This window comes from Schistosoma mansoni, chromosome 1 (genome assembly GCF_000237925.1).
Source record: "Schistosoma mansoni strain Puerto Rico chromosome 1, complete genome".
NCBI classification, from domain to species: Eukaryota; Metazoa; Platyhelminthes; class Trematoda; order Strigeidida; family Schistosomatidae; genus Schistosoma; species Schistosoma mansoni.
Genome location: NC_031495.1, coordinates 20,094,235 through 20,113,870, shown reverse-complemented (window position 1 = coordinate 20,113,870; position 19,636 = coordinate 20,094,235). Strand labels below are relative to the sequence as shown.

The 19,636-nt window shown below is 30.4% G+C and overlaps 1 protein-coding gene across 1 annotated transcript in view; it reads left to right on the top strand.

The window, feature by feature from the left end:
• The window catches only part of Smp_034550 (putative alpha-actinin), a gene marked incomplete at its 5' end in the record, with an annotated part of 40,671 nt that extends 21,219 nt beyond the window's left edge, over window positions 1-19,452 (top strand). The window contains 8 exons of the mRNA XM_018793591.1: window positions 1,421-1,529; window positions 6,493-6,555; window positions 9,199-9,276; window positions 10,769-10,930; window positions 14,409-14,693; window positions 15,447-15,728; window positions 18,006-18,164; window positions 19,000-19,452. Coding sequence (XP_018648088.1) covers window positions 1,421-1,529; window positions 6,493-6,555; window positions 9,199-9,276; window positions 10,769-10,930; window positions 14,409-14,693; window positions 15,447-15,728; window positions 18,006-18,164; window positions 19,000-19,161 — 1,300 coding nt within the window. The 3' untranslated portion in view covers window positions 19,162-19,452. The remainder of the gene's footprint in view (window positions 1-1,420; window positions 1,530-6,492; window positions 6,556-9,198; window positions 9,277-10,768; window positions 10,931-14,408; window positions 14,694-15,446; window positions 15,729-18,005; window positions 18,165-18,999) is intronic.
• Between the last annotated feature and the right edge of the window lie 184 nt (window positions 19,453-19,636).

Sequence of the window (19,636 nt, the reverse complement as noted above, 5' to 3'; positions counted from 1 at the left end):
AAGCAAGGAAAATTTTATGATGAAGGTTGGCTTAGTAGACTGTGTACGTCTAGACGACATATTTCGTCTGTGTTGCCTGAATAATTTCTCTTGAATTTACAAAAATTCCTTTTCTAGTATTTGCTCTGGAGGCTTTTACTTTTGTGCTCACTAGATCTCATTAGATAACACTAAAATTTCCAAAAACTTGTTTATAACAACTAAAAATACAAATTATTATATTTCAATCATCAACATATTTACCATAATAATCAAGCATGGATCGCTTAAATGAATTCTGAGATATGTGGTTTGTGTGGATCGTTGTAAATTTCTACATTCAAGAAAAATAGCAAGCTGGTAATTACATAGATAACACAAGTCACCTACAGAATGCTCGAGAATGCGAAACCTTAAAACCCATTATTCACTTAAATAGGCTAATAAGTAAACAATCGGTGATAATAATAAGTTAAACTTTGACTAAATTATAAATGGAACTTACTGTCATACTGTCTTCGCAGCATCCCGTGTATTGACTATAAATAGTTGGTTTGTTAATATCATAGTTTAAAATAATAAGTTTGGAACGGAAATTATAGGTTTATAGAGTATTCAAATTTATGGCAAGAAATAAAAATTATCCACTTGAAGATAGTTCTATTTAGTAAAACTTATAGAAAATTATTGTTTAATTTTTCAGTTCAAACTCGTACATAACAAGTCGTATCGAAATTTGACCAGGTAGCTGCAGATAACTTCACATATTTAAGTTTAAGCACATTTCACATTAAATGACTTATTATGAAATCATATTTGAGAACTTAACATAATTGAATGATGGTTTAATTTATAGTTGGTTTGTGACCTTAATTTGATTTCCATTATTTTATTGAAGAAACCTAGACAATATGAACAAATGAAACCTTGAAATTTCAACATCTAAGATACAGATATAATTTTATTTCTAATATTAAGTCTATCAATAGGAACGTTTTCTGAATTTATCCCATGATTAACAATTCTAATCTCGTTTATTCAACTGATCATAAACTGTTTCTTAAAATTGATTTATCTCATTTATTACACATCTGATTATTAATTGACATAATATTGAGATATATTTTTCTTTACTGATGTCGTATTTCATCTCACTAGCCCTTGTTTTGTCTGTTTAAGACCTTTTCACAATAAAATATCATTAAAAAAGGAAATTAAAACTTATGAAAATTGCTAATTATTTCAATAACATATTATGTTTGAATAACATTAAGGATTATGAACTTGTTACTAATGTCCCATGTAACAGATATTTCGTATTGAAGCATATAATCATAGTTTCATTTGTCTTGTATTTTTATTTCATTATCTTTGCAAGTTCATTCCAGTTTATTTCTCTATCTTTCTTTTCTCTTTCTTAACATTATGGTCGAACATAAAGTCAATTGAATTATGATGAAGTTCAATCTGTGAATGAACGTACTCAAAATATTGTAGAACAGTGGGATAATTTGGGACGATTATCAGAAATCCGAAAGCATAAAATTCAGGTAAATAAAATTAATAATATTTATCCTATTTTCCTAATGATATATATATATACATATATATATGATAAGCAGTTTGTATTATTGATGTACATATAACCTCTCGTCTAGTATTTACGTGTTAAAGTTTGATTTAAAATCTAAATGATATAAAATTTATTTTTCTCAGAGATGTATCAGTAGAATTGATATAATTTTATAAAATTTTCATATTTTCACTTCATATCAACTGGTTAGATACTAATATTTTAACTGATTACTTTTTTTAATCTGAATCTGTTCAAATAAAAATACAACGATAATAATAATACTTGCTTTATTCAATATTATATGTTTGATTATAGTACAGAATTGCCAGCACAGAATATGCAACGAAACTCTCTTTTTATAATCATTTAACTTGTAATTAGTCAGAGAAATTATGTATAAGGCTTTTAAATGGCGCTTAGTTGTCATTTATATTCATCTGAAAATGTTCACTATAAGTCCTGCTCCCATGTCACTTTTTCCGTTTACGAAAGTATTTGATGCACAAACTCCATGGTAGTTAGCCCTCATTTTTTCAAGGAGCAGAGAAGGGAGAAATTATGAGAACCTCTCTAGTGGTACTTCATGATTTTCTGAGTAATCAGAGTTACAATAAATTATAAGCACTTTATGATAGCATCAAAGTACACCTGGCTGACAGAGATAACTAATCAATTGGAGCTAATTAAAAGAGAAGCATTCATGGCCATGAATACACATTCCCGAATTAGTGGCTAGACATTGACAGCATCTGATATCCTGTATTTCTATGTCAATTACTAGTTTTTGAGTGCAGTTTGTTCGCAGCTCCTAGTAGTTTTCAGTAATTTGAACTATGTTTACGTCTATTAACATACTTTACCCTAATTTTGTAATAAATACCAACAGTCAATCAATCATGACCAAAATAGAAACTGAAACATGTGCCTATTGGTTCACGTCGCCACAGTATATCAGCACAGGCAGATGAAATAATCATGACAAATGTCAGTGTAGTTAGAATAGTAAAATTACCTGTGGGAGTGAAAAAGATTAGACTTAGGCAATGTGATTCGAGAATAAAAACAAATCGATGGAATAAGGAAAATGCATATGATGATTTAAAGTTCGCATTTTCTGTACCAAAACACATTTTTTACATAAATATACTTCAGAAAATGCTTGCCATTATTTGTATTATAGAGAAACAATGTCAGTAAAGCATTATTTTCATCAAAAGTTGATAAATCATATTGGAAAAGGTGGTAAAGAGGTTTAGCCTGAAAAGAAAAATACTTTTCGGGATATCTATTCAACCCCGACACGATGGAATGACATTGATGATTTCTCGCCCCAAATTTACTGCAATATGTTTCCTCATTTTATTTCAGAGTGAATGCGAAAGCTATTCTTTCATTGAATAAATTTAAAAAGATCGGGCAAACTTAATCAAGGTTAAGTATTGCATTCTGATTAATTAATTTTTAATCGTTTTTAGAGAATTATGGTTTAGGATAATTTATTGACCAAATTACGATACTAACTAAGTTACAGTAGTCAGAGACAGCTCCATCAAACTTTTTAAAATAGGTGATCATCCCACCTCACCATAATCTTAGGTTTCATGAATATCTTGCACATAAATGCATCCCGTATAAAGCGGATTCTGCTTTATCAATCAGATAGTAACTTTTCTGGATATTGCAAATTAAGCTATATTTCTTCCTTGATAAACGGTATGTGAATCTGCAGATAGAGATCTATTTCGGTTGTTTTTTTAAAGGAGTCCTCAGAATTTATATCACGCTGATAAAAGCTCTTTATGTTAGCCCACAAAGTTATGTAAAAGCTTCTGAAGAATTATTACTGATTTACTTTCATCTTGTTATCGACTTGTCAAAATGTTGCAGACAGATTTTGTGACATATTTTATTGGAAAATACTGATCTAACCCAACCAGATAAAGAACGTTAAAATATGATTTTAATACTTCTCTGATGTGACTAATCAAATACATCCCAGTGTAATTCACTCAGTTATTTGGAATACTTAAGATAAATTGAGTTTTCTGAAAATTCTCTGTTTAGTTTTTGTATCTGCGTTGTTGCTTTTTAGCCTTAGTGAAATGATGCTAAACACGATCTTGAAAAATTAGAAAATTGACATTTTCCATCCTCTGATATCTATCATCCTGTTGACTTATGAGACTTCTTATTAACAGCAGCACGAATTAGTCTTCGAGTAAAATACCTGTAAATAAATCTCTTCAAGGCGTATTTCACCATCCACATGGGGTTTAACAGTTATTTATTTCACTCCATCATTTAGTTTAAATTACTGTATCAACCATGGTTCTGTTACGTTTTTTGAACTAATAAAAATATCAATTCACAAAAATTTATAATCTTAACCATGACTGTTTTCATAGTATCTTCAGATTGTATAACTATTAATTATAGGCAGAAAGTTTCATTCCTCTGCCAAACCGACTTTAATATCTGTGTACTCAGTACATATTACACATTCTGTTTTGTGAAGGTAACATAAAATGAATGTGTGATATTTAATTAAATTTAGTTACACGTATTCATTAAAGATTGTTCATTAGAGATCGACAAAGCTATAAGTTATTTCTTTTTCCTTGATAAAGTTGACCAACTACATCTTTCTTTAATTTCAATATCACATAAGCAAGCATACCGATTAGTACATTTTTGATGGATTCACTTATCTGAACACAAAAATCTTTTTCACACATACTTATATTTGCTAATCAATAGCGAAGTTCAGACGATAAAAACATCACACCCACTTGCACATACACAAACAGTTAAATATATTTTTTTATATTTCAAGATAGCCACATGTATATAAGTGTACTTCATCTAAGTGTTAGGCATTTCTTGGAAGAACAGATAGTGTGGGTAGAAATAAAATCACATTTGCTTTATACATCTAAGAGTAAAAAGTATTTCTGGCAATAATAGGCATTTCCTTCCTTCGTGTATTTTAGATCGTAATATACATGTCAATTAATTTATTTCAATATCTGTTTTTATCATCATTTTTTGAGAAATAATTATTTTTCAGAATGTAGATTCTTTAAAATTAATTTCGAAATCCAGTCTCTTCTTATCAATATAATAAATACCAATCATGCTATTGTATTCTTCCTCTTTTTCCATATTGATATTGAAAATAGTGTTGTATTCATTGTATATCATAGTGTAGTGAACAAGAACACAAGTGGGGACAGTCGAATGTATTTCACTACAAAATTATAGAATCTCTCAGTAAAATCTGAGAACCATACAGTGAATACGTCATTTGCAAAATATATGTCAATCATCTCAGACTTCATTGTTCCTTCGTTTACACACCAATAATTCTCTGTTCTCATTCTCTTAGATCTTCTTAACCTTCTGTCACCAAACATTTCCCTTTCGATTTTATGATGCATATTACTTATACATATCGACATTAGTAGCACACACCACAATAGGACAGTTGAAAAGTACTCCAAATAAATGTAAACTTTACAATAGTAATTTACATGTATTGATCAGTCTACTTTAAATACACTCACTTGGTTTTCTGTTACTGTAGTTGTAGGTTTATTGTCACTGTGAAGTATCAGGGTGAGACTTGAGATTTGGTGGTCGATTTTTTATTTTTTGCGATAAGGAAATTTTCGGGGACCAACAAATTAACCAAAGTCGGTTCATCATCAAATATCTTGCTTATTCCAACAAATGATCTGCTCATATTACTAGTTTCTGAGTACTTCTCGGACGTTTCATGTTATTAAAAATGTTTTATATCCTAACTTAAAGTGTTTATCTCGTTAATAATATAGCATGTGAAAAGTTGACTCTTTCCAGTTAACAAGAGGACATAATTTTTGTGTTTGTGTACGCGGCATGTAACTTAATAAATATGTATAAAACGTGTTGTTTTATACAGTCATAGTAAAATGCTAAATGATTCTTGATGGAATCTTGGTTTCATGCTGCGAAGGATTCCTCTTCCAGGATGAAACATCAGTTAAGTACTTTCTGGTTTTCAATGATTGTTTAATTAAAGTTAGTCTGTGATGGAAGCTATAAAATTCAACTTTTCCCACAAATTATTAACAACAAATTCGTAAGTTCAACAAACATAATTCTCTTAATTAATCAGTTAGTCACATACGAAATAAGACATGGTACAAAGGTGTAACAGTTCAATTTGCTTGGGCTTGACTTGACAAAACTAGCGAAGAAATCAACAAGATAAAAGAAAGTAGTAATATACATTCCAGTGAAAATTTTAACTTAAGAAATATAGTTTTAAAATATGATGTATTAATATAAGAATTTCGAAGAGGATAAGTGATGAATACAACTGAGTCAACAAAAACAATCATGAAATATGTCACCCAACTTCTTTAGTCATAGACTACGATTATTACGCCGGCACCTATAAGGAAATCTGAATTTTTCATAGACATAGTCTAACAATAAATAACTTTATAGTCTGATTCCACATATTTGTTTGGCTGCCCCTAGCTTCTTTTAACATACTCTTATCCCAGCCAATATAACGAGTTGGAATATCTAGTTTTAAGACTTTTATAAATTTACTTCAATACTAATACACACATGAATTCATCCAAACTAACTATAAATGAACTCGGTTCTAATGAATCGGGACATCTATCCAGAGTTCAAATTACTTTTATTCTATGAAAAGGGGTTTTTGTGGATATTATTGTAATTTAATAGTCGAGTTCATGAGTCAATTGAAGCTAGACCACCATGGAAAACATGGAAGCACTGGACGGCCGTTTCGTCCCATTGTGTGACTCCTCAACAGTTTCTAATTTTAAAATTTTGTCAGTATATATTGTTTTATCGAATAATTATTCCGTGTATTTGGACGAAATATGTAATCATTTTATGTTTATTTATTTCTTTTTCAGGGCATCTTGGATTTGCTTAATCAAATTGATCAATTGCATTTATCAATTGCCAAACGCATTGCGGTACGTTTCTTTTCCTTTTTCAGCTTCTTTACGTTTACTACTGACAATAACGTTTAAGCTATATGTTATACTATAACAAAATGCCTAAGTAAATTATTTTAATGACTGTTAATTATCGTGTTTTCGTTAATAATGACTTGTTGTCAAAGTTATGACTTCGAAACCTGGGATAAAAACAACTGCATTTGACAAACTTCAGCGTACATCATTCTTGGCATCTTCAACACATTCAAAAGATTTAGGGAGTTACACTTGCTCAAACTCTGTTTTTATCTGTTAAACATCTTTGAATGTTATCAAAAGCCTTGCTACTCAGCTACTTTAGCTTTTCATTTTTTGTTAGACACATATATTCAAATAATCAGCCGGGCAGTGATTAACAGGTCTAAAAATCTCAAGCAACTGCTCACGTTTGATGATTTTTTATCAACACAGGAAGTTGATTGCCCTCCTACCTTTTCAACCTTCATGACATGTATCGCTTAAATAAAGATGTTTTCTTTAATGTGCTATCGCTACAAACAGTCCATAATACTTCAGGTATTGCTTAGAAATATTAGCCAAGTGCCACTAGAAACCCCAGTTGATCTGTTCCTGCACTCGTTGAATGGACCTCTCTTGTACTGTACTGGATCAACACCAAGTGAAGTCAGCTGTCATACTAACCAAAAGTCCCTCGTCCATTGATGTGAAACATAACTTTCTTAAAAAGAATATTTGTAGCTCAGGTTGATGTTTTAGCTAATGTTGAGTTCTCTGAGTGCTTAATTTATATGGAGGTTAAACACTAGTGATGTTGCTTAGATAGTGAATGACAGTTTTTCAGTCAAAACATTTAGCTCAAAAAATATGTGTCTTTAATATGATTCAATAGCTTGTTTTATTTCATTTTCACAATGATAACAATTTAATATTGAAGATGTTGCTTAAACCATATATATCATTGATTGAAACCTTTCTGATAGAAGTTTACAAATATTCTCTCCAGTAAAGGTGTATTTTACTTAATCTGACAGTTTATAAATAGTAAATAGTAAGCTGGTTAATTTTGCTCTAGTTTCCAGAAAATAATTTAACTATTCATCTATATAAAGTTGATTGTACTTTATTTAGTATTTTCTAATTAAAAGTATTCCCATAAAATAATTACATTTGTACAAATTAATTTTTTATGTCATCATAAATGTTTACTTGCCAAATTTGATTATTTACATTCATTTTTTGTAGCTATCATGTGTTTGATATAGGTGTATTTACATTTGGATGATTTATTTGTTATTTTCTAGATAAAAAGGTTCATTTCTATTTGTCTTTTTATTGGAATTTAATAATTGACATAATTTCAATCTTTACTTTGAAAAATATCTGTTTATATATTGATTTAGGTGTAAATTTATATTTATTATTAAGCCGAAATAAGGAAATTAATCCGTTGTAGACAAAATAGTAAACAACTAGGGCATTTTAAGTTTCGTATATTACATTACCTAAAAACATTTAACTATCTACATCCAAACAATATGAATATTATCTACTTTGAATGCTATACAGTTTGAGTAGACAATAGGTAAGAAACTGTAGACCTAGGTTTTGTGCTACTTTACACTCAACAGCAAGAATTACCTACATTCTTTAGATAATTAGTGCTCATCGTTAGATTCAAGTCAACATCTAATTTAACAGTATTTGACCTTACTACTGACCTAATGACCTGCTTTTGGGCTGAGGTGCTCATGGTGATTGATCACTGATGTTCACCCCTCAAATGCCCTGGTATGGCCGAAAGTGGAGAAAGTCCGCTCTCCCTCTCGAAATGCTCTCATATGGCCACGCGTATATAGCCTCTGCCAGGGAAGTCCTACTCACTGCCTTCTCTTGGCATTACAGTTGTTTACGAAATTGAGAGGACGAAAAGCGAATGTCCGGCGCTTTAACCGGGTTGGTGGACACTGAAAGTTCACCTAGGGGAGTCAGAAAACCCTAAGAAAACTACCTGCTTCAGTTTGGGCACCTGGACAGTATCACAGCCCTCACATAAATCAAATGAGATTTTTGCGTCGCATATATATCTGGTGCTCCCTTGTACCAATATTTATGTGTTTAAATAAATAATAAAAAACAACAAGATTTAGAATAAAGTAACTGGTAAATTCATCTATGTCACTGTGACCTATTCTGAATCGTTCTACTCAAAGTCCCCTATCACTGATTGCGATTATTACCTAGATCCCAACCCGGTAGTGTACAAGTACTAACATGGCTCAAACCAGAAGTCATTGTTTGACCACTCATAACTTTGTTCCACCTTACCTCTACTCCAATCAAAATTGCACGTCTAAATAAATGCTGGTTGTCGATAAGAAATATATTTCCCAGTCACCTAAGTCGGCAAAGTTTCAGAGTTTTATCAATCGAGTCACCAGATCTGCCTATTACCTGACAGTAAATATCTGAGTTGTTCATTTCGTTGTTCCATTATGCTCAACCAATACTTATCATGGAAGGATAAGCAAAAACGATCGATACATTCAAATGGCATTTTCTGTTCATAACTCCACATGCTTATCTTACACGTTTTGATCAAAATTGAATAGAAAATTTGATTTTACTAGATTTTTTTTCTTCCAACCTCTTTATATTTAGCCTTTTAATAATTGGCTAGAACAAGTTCATGAAGATCTTCAAGATATGTTTATTGTGAATAAAGTTGAAGATGTAATGGTAAGGGACAAGAGAACCATATGTATTTTTCCAATTAATTGTCTTTTTATGACCAGACTGTTTTGAGTGTTTATGTTTTGTTTTCTGACAATGATATAAACACCGTAAGTTTATAAATTTGATTCATGCTTTAATATAACACGTTATTTTAATAACAACTCAGCGACTTTGGATCACTCAAACTCCATAAGCATTGATGATCATACACTACTCATTGATCGACTAGCGTAATTTTTTGTAGGAATTGCACATCGAATCAATAATTAAAGAAATTATAGATGACGGTTGAAATTTTGTTAATAATGTAAAACCGACTTATTCACTTTAAAATAATAAATTGGTTTTTTCCTTAATTTCTGCCTACACTGTATCGTTTTAGTTCAACCATTAAGCTGGTGAACCATGTTATTTTTTGTCAGACTGTGCAACTATGAATGGAATGTTACGGTGGTTGTAACTTTCAGTAAAGTAGAAAAAACTTCCTACTTATGTTATTTTACTACTTACATAAGATAATTGTCCCTATACAAAATAATTACTGTCCAACCTATTGTAAGAAATTTAAAATTCTGTTGACCTCGTGAGACTTATAGTCAACTAGCTGTTTAAACTATTTAGTTAATTAGCAAAAGGGTAATATCTTAAAACTGTTTAAAATGCTTTTATGTCTATCATTTCTAGAAGTTAGTATGGATTTTCGTGTCTGGACTTTGTATATTCAAGCACTCACTCATTTCATAATAATATTTTCGTCTGTTTGAAAGATCTAAGCGTTTCATGGAATCGAATTCACATCACACAACGTCCATGAAGATTGCTACTACTTGTACAAGTTGTAATCAATCATTTGCAGTTTAAAACTATGTGTTAAAAATGATCAATAAATATCAACCGATACAACGTTTTGATTTCACAACATGACAGCTGTAGTCTAATAGATAAGGAAACCAATAAAAATTTATGTTCAATTGTTAAGAACAATCATCGCGAAATCTTGTGCAAAGGTACTATTTTTCGGATATTTAACAAAACGTCACATGTTCAATGCACAAAATAGTTCATTTGAATGTCTCATCTTAGAGGAAGTATTGCTTGCTTTAGACACTTAATATTAATCGCCAATATTCAACTACTTATTACTTTCCAATAGTCTACAGTTATCAAACTATTTATGATAAAATAATGTTCTCTTTAATAATGTAGAACATGTATAAAGCTTTTCCAATTTGTAGTTTATATTACAGACTGACTTCATCTACAAGGCCTGAAGAGTTTAATCCTGAGAGAGTTTGTGAATGCGTATCGCTATAACGTGTTATATTGGAGTAACGCAGTTCTCCAGTATTTTCCAAATTTCAATCAATGATATTTTTAAATGATATTATGTTTTCTTACCATGACATATTTTACAAAATAAAAATGCAATAACTCAACATCTTAAATTTTGTTTTCGTTTTTTTTCATTACTTTAATATATCTATCCTCACAACAGTCTCTTATTAATGGACATGAAAATTTTAAGAAAACTCTTCCAGCTGCACAAAAAGAATTGAATGATATAATTACAGAGGCAGAGCAAGTGAAAAAACTGATTCAATCGCATAATTTATCATCAGAATTATTAAAAAATCCATACACAATGATTGATTGCTCTGTAAGTTTGTATTTTTTTACTGGGGATTTATTCTTAACAAAATTACATGATGGAAATGAACACTTTTACCATAATAATCGTCTATCTCATTCATTTTTTGTGATCTGTCTCAAGAATTTTAAAATTTGTTTTTCTCATGAACTTAACGAGTAATATCGGATCGGTAAAAAGTGAAATTTTAAATATCCATCTATGAAAAAGTTTATTTCATTAAATCGATTTACATAATCCAGTTAAAAGTAATCTTTGTAGAATTAGATTAATTTATATCATTTCAGTGTGTCTTCTAGCATTTCGAACACAACTATGAAAAAATTAATAAAATACACGGTGAATTCTGGCACGTCGCCCTAAGTGTCCAGTTTTTGTAAGATATAAACAAACTCTATACCCATGTGGAAGATTATTAAATTGAATTTCATACCTACAAATCAAAAACTAAATCACTGAGAAATGGATTTAAATACATTTATGGTGTATGTAATAATGACCACATAGCGGATGTGATTGGTTATTAAGTCATTTTTAAGCTGTGTTAAAATAATTGAACTGTTTAGATCATTTGTTATATTTTAATCAAGGTGGACAGATAAAAGAAAATTTCAGTAGACAGTAAGGCCTGATAGGTGAAATGTTATGACATTTAATTTAAATAAATATCATCGTTAGATTATGGTATGGTCGATAACCATTTCTTTCATGATGACTTCCTTGAGAGAACTAAAAGCTGTATGGAAGGTGTGTGTTGATTTTACTAAATACCCTTAATATTTAACCTTTGAGTTGACTATATTAACAAACCATTACACGTCGGTTTAATTTACATTATTTTAAACAAGTTATCAAAACTCAACATTTGGTCTCCCTTTCTAATCTTTCAGTGAGTTTCCATCTTCCAGTTATTTCTGGACAAAAGTGACAGAGATGAAAAGTACCAAGTGTTGCTAACGTATGTGTACTTGGCTATAAGCCAATATTTGTGTGTGCCAAAATATCCTGAAATAAAATCGTAGATAATATTCATTTAACATCTCTGTACATTCATTCCATTGCTTTGGTAGAAATTCTCATATTTTGTTGTTGATCTGGAACTAAAATCCGATCACAAGTTCAGGGCACATAAAAAAATTCTTTATACGCTAATACTATGAATAACTCTTCATATACCAAGTTTTGTAGCAAAGTGGTCATTTAAAATATCCAACAGTCATGTTTAGTGACCGTATGAATAAAATTACATGTCATTATGGTTCATTTGTTTTAAGTTTTCACTTTGCATCAATTTAGATGAGAACAAAACCCGTAAAATCTATCGTACAAAAACAGAAATAAAAGATAAATAAATTGTCTTCGAACTCTGTTTTCAGTATTGACTCATATCATCTCTAATATTTCAAGTATGTAAAGCTAGCCTTGTTTGAGAATAGTCAACAAGATTTAACTTTTATACAACAGAAGTCAGTGAATATGCATAATTAGGTGCGTTATGCATCTTTAACTAATGTGTCTTTTCCGTGGAATAGTTAAATGATAAATACACGTCTGAATTGTGTTTTCAGATTTGAATTATATTCCTGACTGAGAAAGTTACAAATGAACAATTGTAAATTTCCAAATTCCATTCAAATTAGCATTTTTTTTATTATTCGTGTCGGTGAACAACTATTATAGTTGATTCTAAGCAAGTGTATAACACTTTTTTTTAACTTAAATAGTCTACTAGGTTATACTAAATTAAACATTCTTTCCAGAAACTTTTCCGACCAAACTTTCTTATATTCTTGACTATTATTACCAAATTAAAAACCATATCTAAATTCAACTGGAAAATAATTAAAAACCAAAGGAGTATTAGACAAATATTTCACCTTATTTAAGACTCTTAAACAGTTCACATCCACGACCTTAGACATGACTGAACCAATAACTTTCATGTCTTGTTTTAAAAGTTAGAAATTATTCTCCAAAGTGTAGTGTTGAGTTGTGAATAGAATCAATGGTTTAACGCTTTTTATGTTTTCGTTAATTTTCCAATGACTATCAGATCTTACTGTAAATTCCCTCCATACTATACAAATCCCTCAACAAAACTGCTGTAAATGAATATTATTTTAAAATTTTACGACAATATATATCCCCCCCTCTACATATACAAACACATGGTCACTAACTAGAAATAATTTATACTATATAGCAGACATTTGAATGACTCATTATCTATTCAATATTTGTTTACATTTATTAAAGGTAAACACTTATTCCCTGATAAAATTTTACAAGTGTTTCTCTTTTTTTTCTATATCCAATCCCCTCTTTTATAAGTAGTATACACGATCATTTTTTTTAAAAAATGTTTATATCAAGCGAATAAAAATGGTTTACTTGATTTTGACATTTAAATGAAGAACTAAATTTTGTTCAGTATTAATAATAAGAAGACAAACAAAATCATTCTTTTTCAAAAAAAAGTAATAACTTTCATACTGTTTTAGATATAAATTGGAGATATTCTTTTCTTTAGCATATAAAAGGTTTTATGTTTCTATACAATATTGACGTATTATTTGTTAGATATTTCACAATATGATAAGCAGAAGAAAAGGCATATATAACTGGGTAATAATAGAGGGGGGGAATATGATATCTTTAACAAATATGTAACACTGAAAATTTAAATTAACCCCCTTATCTCTTTCTATTGAATTTCATCATCGTTCTACATCTCTTTTTCTTGTGCATTTGTAATTGGAATAGGTTATGGATAGGGCAATTTTGTTTGATCGAATGATGATCAACTGTTGTGTTGTGCAATGTCCGGTTTCGATACTGAAGCACAAGCTTTCTAGGCCCAATCCCAACTTGCTATTTGAGCGAGAAGACAGGGAGCGAAAAGGAAACTTTATTGGTTGAACTGAATTGAGAAATATCCATACACTCATTCATATATATAAATATATATTTTTCCCGCAGAAGTTTAGTCCACATGTTCAACCAGTAGTGAATAACTCGCTCCTACGAGAAAAGCCAACTCTTGATCAATAAAGTACGCTTATCGTTTGATGGATACCTGATTGACCAACTGTATCATTAACGTAATGAAAAATATAGAACACTGATATTTCATTTTTTTTGTTAAAGCAGAGGTTATTTTCATTGTGGTATCAATTTTCATTTCCTGATGAACTATCGGAATCATATTCCTTAACATATTTATCGATTTATTGTTCAGTCATAGTATTTGGAGGCTATTTAACTCCACTTGTAGTAAACGTAGAATTTCAGCTATGAAAAAACTCATTGCATCAACGTTATGTAATATTAATTTGTTTCGTAAATCTTGAACTAAATAATCTGTGCAAAATACATTTTCATATAAAAGATAACAACTAGCTAGACCTAACATAAATGCATTTTATTATGTTAATGTGTTAGATTTTAGCTATATGTGTTTTTTTGTTTATTTACATTTATTAAACAGACATTACAAAGTAGATGGGATGCAATGTACTCATTGATTAGTGGAAGAGATGATGCATTACATCAAGAACTTGTTAAACAACAAGAAAATGATAAAGTCAATACTCAATTCGCTCAATTAGCCAATCGTTTTGGACCATATTTAGAACATAATCTAGAAACAGTACATTCTATTGTAACAAATCAAAAATTATCACTAGAAGATCAATTACAACGTTTAAATAAAGTTGAAGAAGATTTAGAAGGATGGAAACCAACAATAACTGAATTAGAAAAACTTCATCAAGTATGATTTAAATTGATGAAATAAGATGATTTCATTTCTCATATCATCTGTTTGTTGTATATTCTTATTTTCCATTACTGATCACTGTTTAATACATGACGTGACAATGCCGCCAATTTGAGAGCAGTGAATTATCGATAAGACCAATGACACATTGAACCTGTACGTAGCAGTCTAGAGTACTTGTCGGTCCTGCTCTCTGTCTAGCCCAGTCAGTTAAGTCCAGAACAACAAAAACAGCCTCTACAATATGAATCATTTATTTCAAACATACTGGGTTTATATACCAACCAGACAGAACACATCGTACTATAAAATAGGAAACAACATTTGTACAAGATTTAGCCAAATATGGCTGTGAATAAGGGCGATAGTGATTAATATATAATCTGACAAGTCTATTTGTAATCTAAACTTCTTAAACATAACTTTCAAACAATCACTCATAACACAAGATAATTAATTGACAGATAACTAAGTTCAAAGATTCATGTTCATTTTTTATCAAAATTTGTATTTCCCTATCACTGACAATTTTTTTAAGAAATAAAATCAATCACTTTTTTTGTGATAAGCAAGCCTTATGTTCAATTACTTCAAAATTGTTGGTCAGCTTATCAATGATAAGGAATTTAACCGATCGGAAAGTTTTTATTCATCAGTTTTCTTTCTTATCGACTGTAACAGTCGCGATCGATTGTATAAACAATTTATTTTTGCTAAATGATTATTAATTTTTCCTTTGAATCATAGAAACAACAAGAATTTCTGATTACACATAATCCTCATACACGATATACAATGGAAACTTTACGTGTTGGATGGGAACAATTGAAAACTAATATAAAACGCGGTCAAAATGAAATCGAAAATCGTATAACAGCTAATGATTATCGTGGTGTTACGGAACAACAAATTGAGGAATGTCGTAGATGTTTTAATCATTTTGATAAACATAGAACACGTCGATTAGATCCGTTAGATTTTAGAGCTTGTCTTGTATCACTTGGCTTTACCATACCAAATAGTTCTCAAGTAAGCCAACTGCTTTTTTTCCTTTGACAAAAAAATACATCTAAAACTTAGAATATTTTTTACTCTGTATTTCGTTTTTAATTATTTTAGTAAAACAATTTTTTAACGTTCCCTGGACTTTGACATTCATTTGTGAAAAATTTAAATAACAACGATTAAAATCAAATCAACTATGAACTTAGAAAGAATAACATTTAAGCATCGAAAGTGAGGATTAGTGTAAGAATCACTCTTCCTATTACAGTTTTGTTAGGCTATGTCAAATAACAATACAAATACGAATTTTCTTCACTAAATGACTATGGATGTTGTTCATTACGAACATTAAGCGTGTGTCAGGTGATTATAAGTAGTCAACAGGAATCATAGATCCAAGTTCCGGGCTGTTCAGCGCCTATCACTAAGATGTAGCCGATACTCCCCAGTGAATTCGAACCAGTGTAACTCATCCAACTGCCTAAAATCTCAAGATAGTGCACGCGATGTCGAGTCCTACAGGACATAGTCCATGTTACAACTTGCTTGATATACTTCGATCATCTCTAAGGACTAGATAAAAATGAACGGTCACTACCAAGTGATGATCAATCAACTGTTTACATTTCACTGGAGTTGAAACATAAAAGAGTCTCCGTTGAACGGTTTATTATCATATACAATCTCTTATAGAAACACCAGTTGTAAAAGTAACCTCTAAAATGATATTTTGATAAAATCACCGGATTTTTCTACTTTAGTCAAATTATGAATTTAAGCACTTAAATGAACATATACAATTAAACCACTAACTGAATAACATTCTCTTAACACTAAATAGTTTACTACGTGATATTATTTATTAACAAGTGATCAGTTAGTTGTCCTCCATTTCTTTCTATGATCTTTCTCCTGATTTATTTCTACCTACATTGATTGCATAATCACGCATCTAATATAAACCTGGTGATTGTTTACTATTAAATATAAACTTCACCATTAGGAAATATGGAAAATACTGCTGCTGTAAGTTTTTTATAAAATGCTGTAAATGCGATAATATACAACGCTTTCTTCGAATTATAATATGCATTGCATATACTGTAAGAAATCATATAAGAAAATACACTTAGATAATCAAAAAGTTATTTTTAATCGCCCTGCTTACACTACTACTGCTACACATCTGTTGTATCATTTTACTAAACAAATCATAATTTCTGGGTTTTTCATATATACTTTTTTTCTAAACTTATTCAATCACACACAACGGATACATCTGTTTAAGAAATTAAGCTAAATTGTCTTAGGTGTGTTTCTGATAATCAACTTTCTGAATACCAATGCTATATATTTCTTAGGTGAAATCAATAAAAACCTTAGTACTATTGTCGACAGTTTTAAAAAATCTTTTGAAGTGTTTAATAGAGACACAATGTGCATACATTCAAAGCTAAAGCATTTCAGTCTATAGGTGACATTTTTCACAGATTGGTTTCAGTCGGGGTATTGTCGGAAACCGAGGAGCACTGGACAGCCGTCCCCCCATAGCATGGTACAACTCAACAGTGCACACCTAAAAGCCAGTTAGGTACCAAGTCAAAGGTATTCATGTTTTGTGACAAACGCTAAGCCATTAGTAATAGACTCATTAAATTCACTAAATATTTTCAAAACTGATCCGTAATAGTATAACACGAACCAAAGATTGTTCAGATCAGGCAACAGAATGAATCAGAATCAATTCCTACCTCACTAATCATTAACTAAGTGTCCTTTTGTGCTTTGCTCCCTTCCCGTCACATTTCATACGTTTTATCCCATGACTTCATTTGTTCTTCTACTAAAACGTTACTCTTCATGTCAAGTCTTCATCTTGTTAATTTGTTCATCTAGTGGCGATTTGATGTATAATAACTTGAACTGATGCAAATGCCAACCAGATACTCCGTTATTTATTATTGATTAACTAACTAATATGCATTATTTATCTTGTCTGTTGATAAGATTCAGAATATATAATCTCATTCTGACAGTTATTGTTAGTGCATGTTATTAGCTGAAATTTTCTACGTACATCTAGTTGATATTCGTTTAGACTGTCAAAAATGAATGAATCAATAAATATTGCGAGTTTGCTTGAAAAACACAATCTGAATATGTTCTGATCGTTAGTTCCTCGCTTTACCTGGCAACTTTCCTCATTTCATTACAGAGAATTAAGTGCATTCAATTGCCTCTCTTTTTTATTATTTAATTGGATATTAAATAAATTTCATTTATATTGTTGATTTGTCATAGGGTGAAGCTGATTTCATGCGTATTATGAAAACTGTTGATCCACATTGTACTGGTTATGTGACGTTTGATGCGTTCATGCAATTTATGTCACAACAAACAATGGGAGCTGATACAGTTGAACAAATGGTCAATTCATTTAGAACTTTAGCAGGTGATACAGTAAGTTCGCCGTTCTTTTTACTATCTCATTGTTGTAATATCAACGTAGATAACTTCACTTTTCTAGTACACAAATTTATTCACACCGAATAATATTTCATATTAACAATTATCTAGACCGACTACATCGTTTCTAGAAACAAGCGATCTTCTTCACTAGCTTCGACTAGAATTCGTAAAATTGTACGAACATCAGTCACTTGACAGACAAATATCTAAAGTATAATTAATTTACTTCTGTGGAAAAACTGAAGTATAGCTTTGTGGAACTTATCATATTACTCTCTGAACTAAATAAAAGTTATTGACATTAAATCCTAAGTATCAAAACAATTATTAAACTATTTCACAAATCTTCATTTGAAAAATAAAACATCATTTCATGTTTTGAAGGCTGTGAAATTCATCGAATTTGCTGTTAGGCATCCCTTATTTAGCCAAAAAAGGTTTTCTTAAATTTAAAACGGATTTAAAGTTTGAAAATGTGTATGGTGATCTTAGAAAAGGAGGGAAAATCACAAAAAAGTTTACTGAACTTTCACATATTCAATAATAATCTCTTTTTATGAAAATTCAGTTATTGTTTGTTGTCGCTCTTATTGTTTGAGAATGTAAACATAACTTACTTAATTCGGAACACTTAGAAAGCAGGGTCAAACATTCTTATCCAATGTTGCTGATTACTCATCTCATGTAATTAGCAGTAATGATAATTATCTTACAATTTATGTAAGTGATTTGTCATAGTCCCTTTATATTGAGCATTTAATAACCCTTTCCTACATATATACACAATATTTCTGCAAGTTTCTCTTTTCTTCTCATTTGTATAAAGCCATACATTACAACAGAACAATTGAAACGTGAATTGGAACCTGAACTGGCTGACTATTGTATTAATCGTATGAAAGCATACAATGGACCAGGTGTCGCAAATGGTGGCGCTTTGGATTATACCTCATTTGCAGCAAGTCTATACGGTGAATCTGAATTGTAAGAAAATTAGCTGGACCATATATTAGCACAGAGAGATATGTCATTTTTATGTTAAAACAAACATATTTTATGAGTCCGTAGAGTTTGTATTTTCATCATTCGAATATAGATAGATTTAGTTATATATAAATATAAGTATACATTTGCATAAAACACCAAAGTAGTCTAATTCTAAAACAGAAATGTGTTAGAAATCCCCTTTTTGGAGTTGTGAAATAACTTGCATGATTTTGATGAAGTTAACGTTCAGTACATGCACTCGATTTACAGAAATAAAAACCCATATCATTTTATTTGATATTTTCTTCCATTTGAAAAATATGTTGGGGTGTACATGGCGCTCAGGGTATAATGAACCAAAAATAAATTAACTAGACCCTAGATCTATTCTCTCTATGCATCTTGGTAAAAATAAAAACTATTATAGCTTCATATTTCAGAGTCAGTAAATGATAATCTGTTAAAAAAAAACTGGC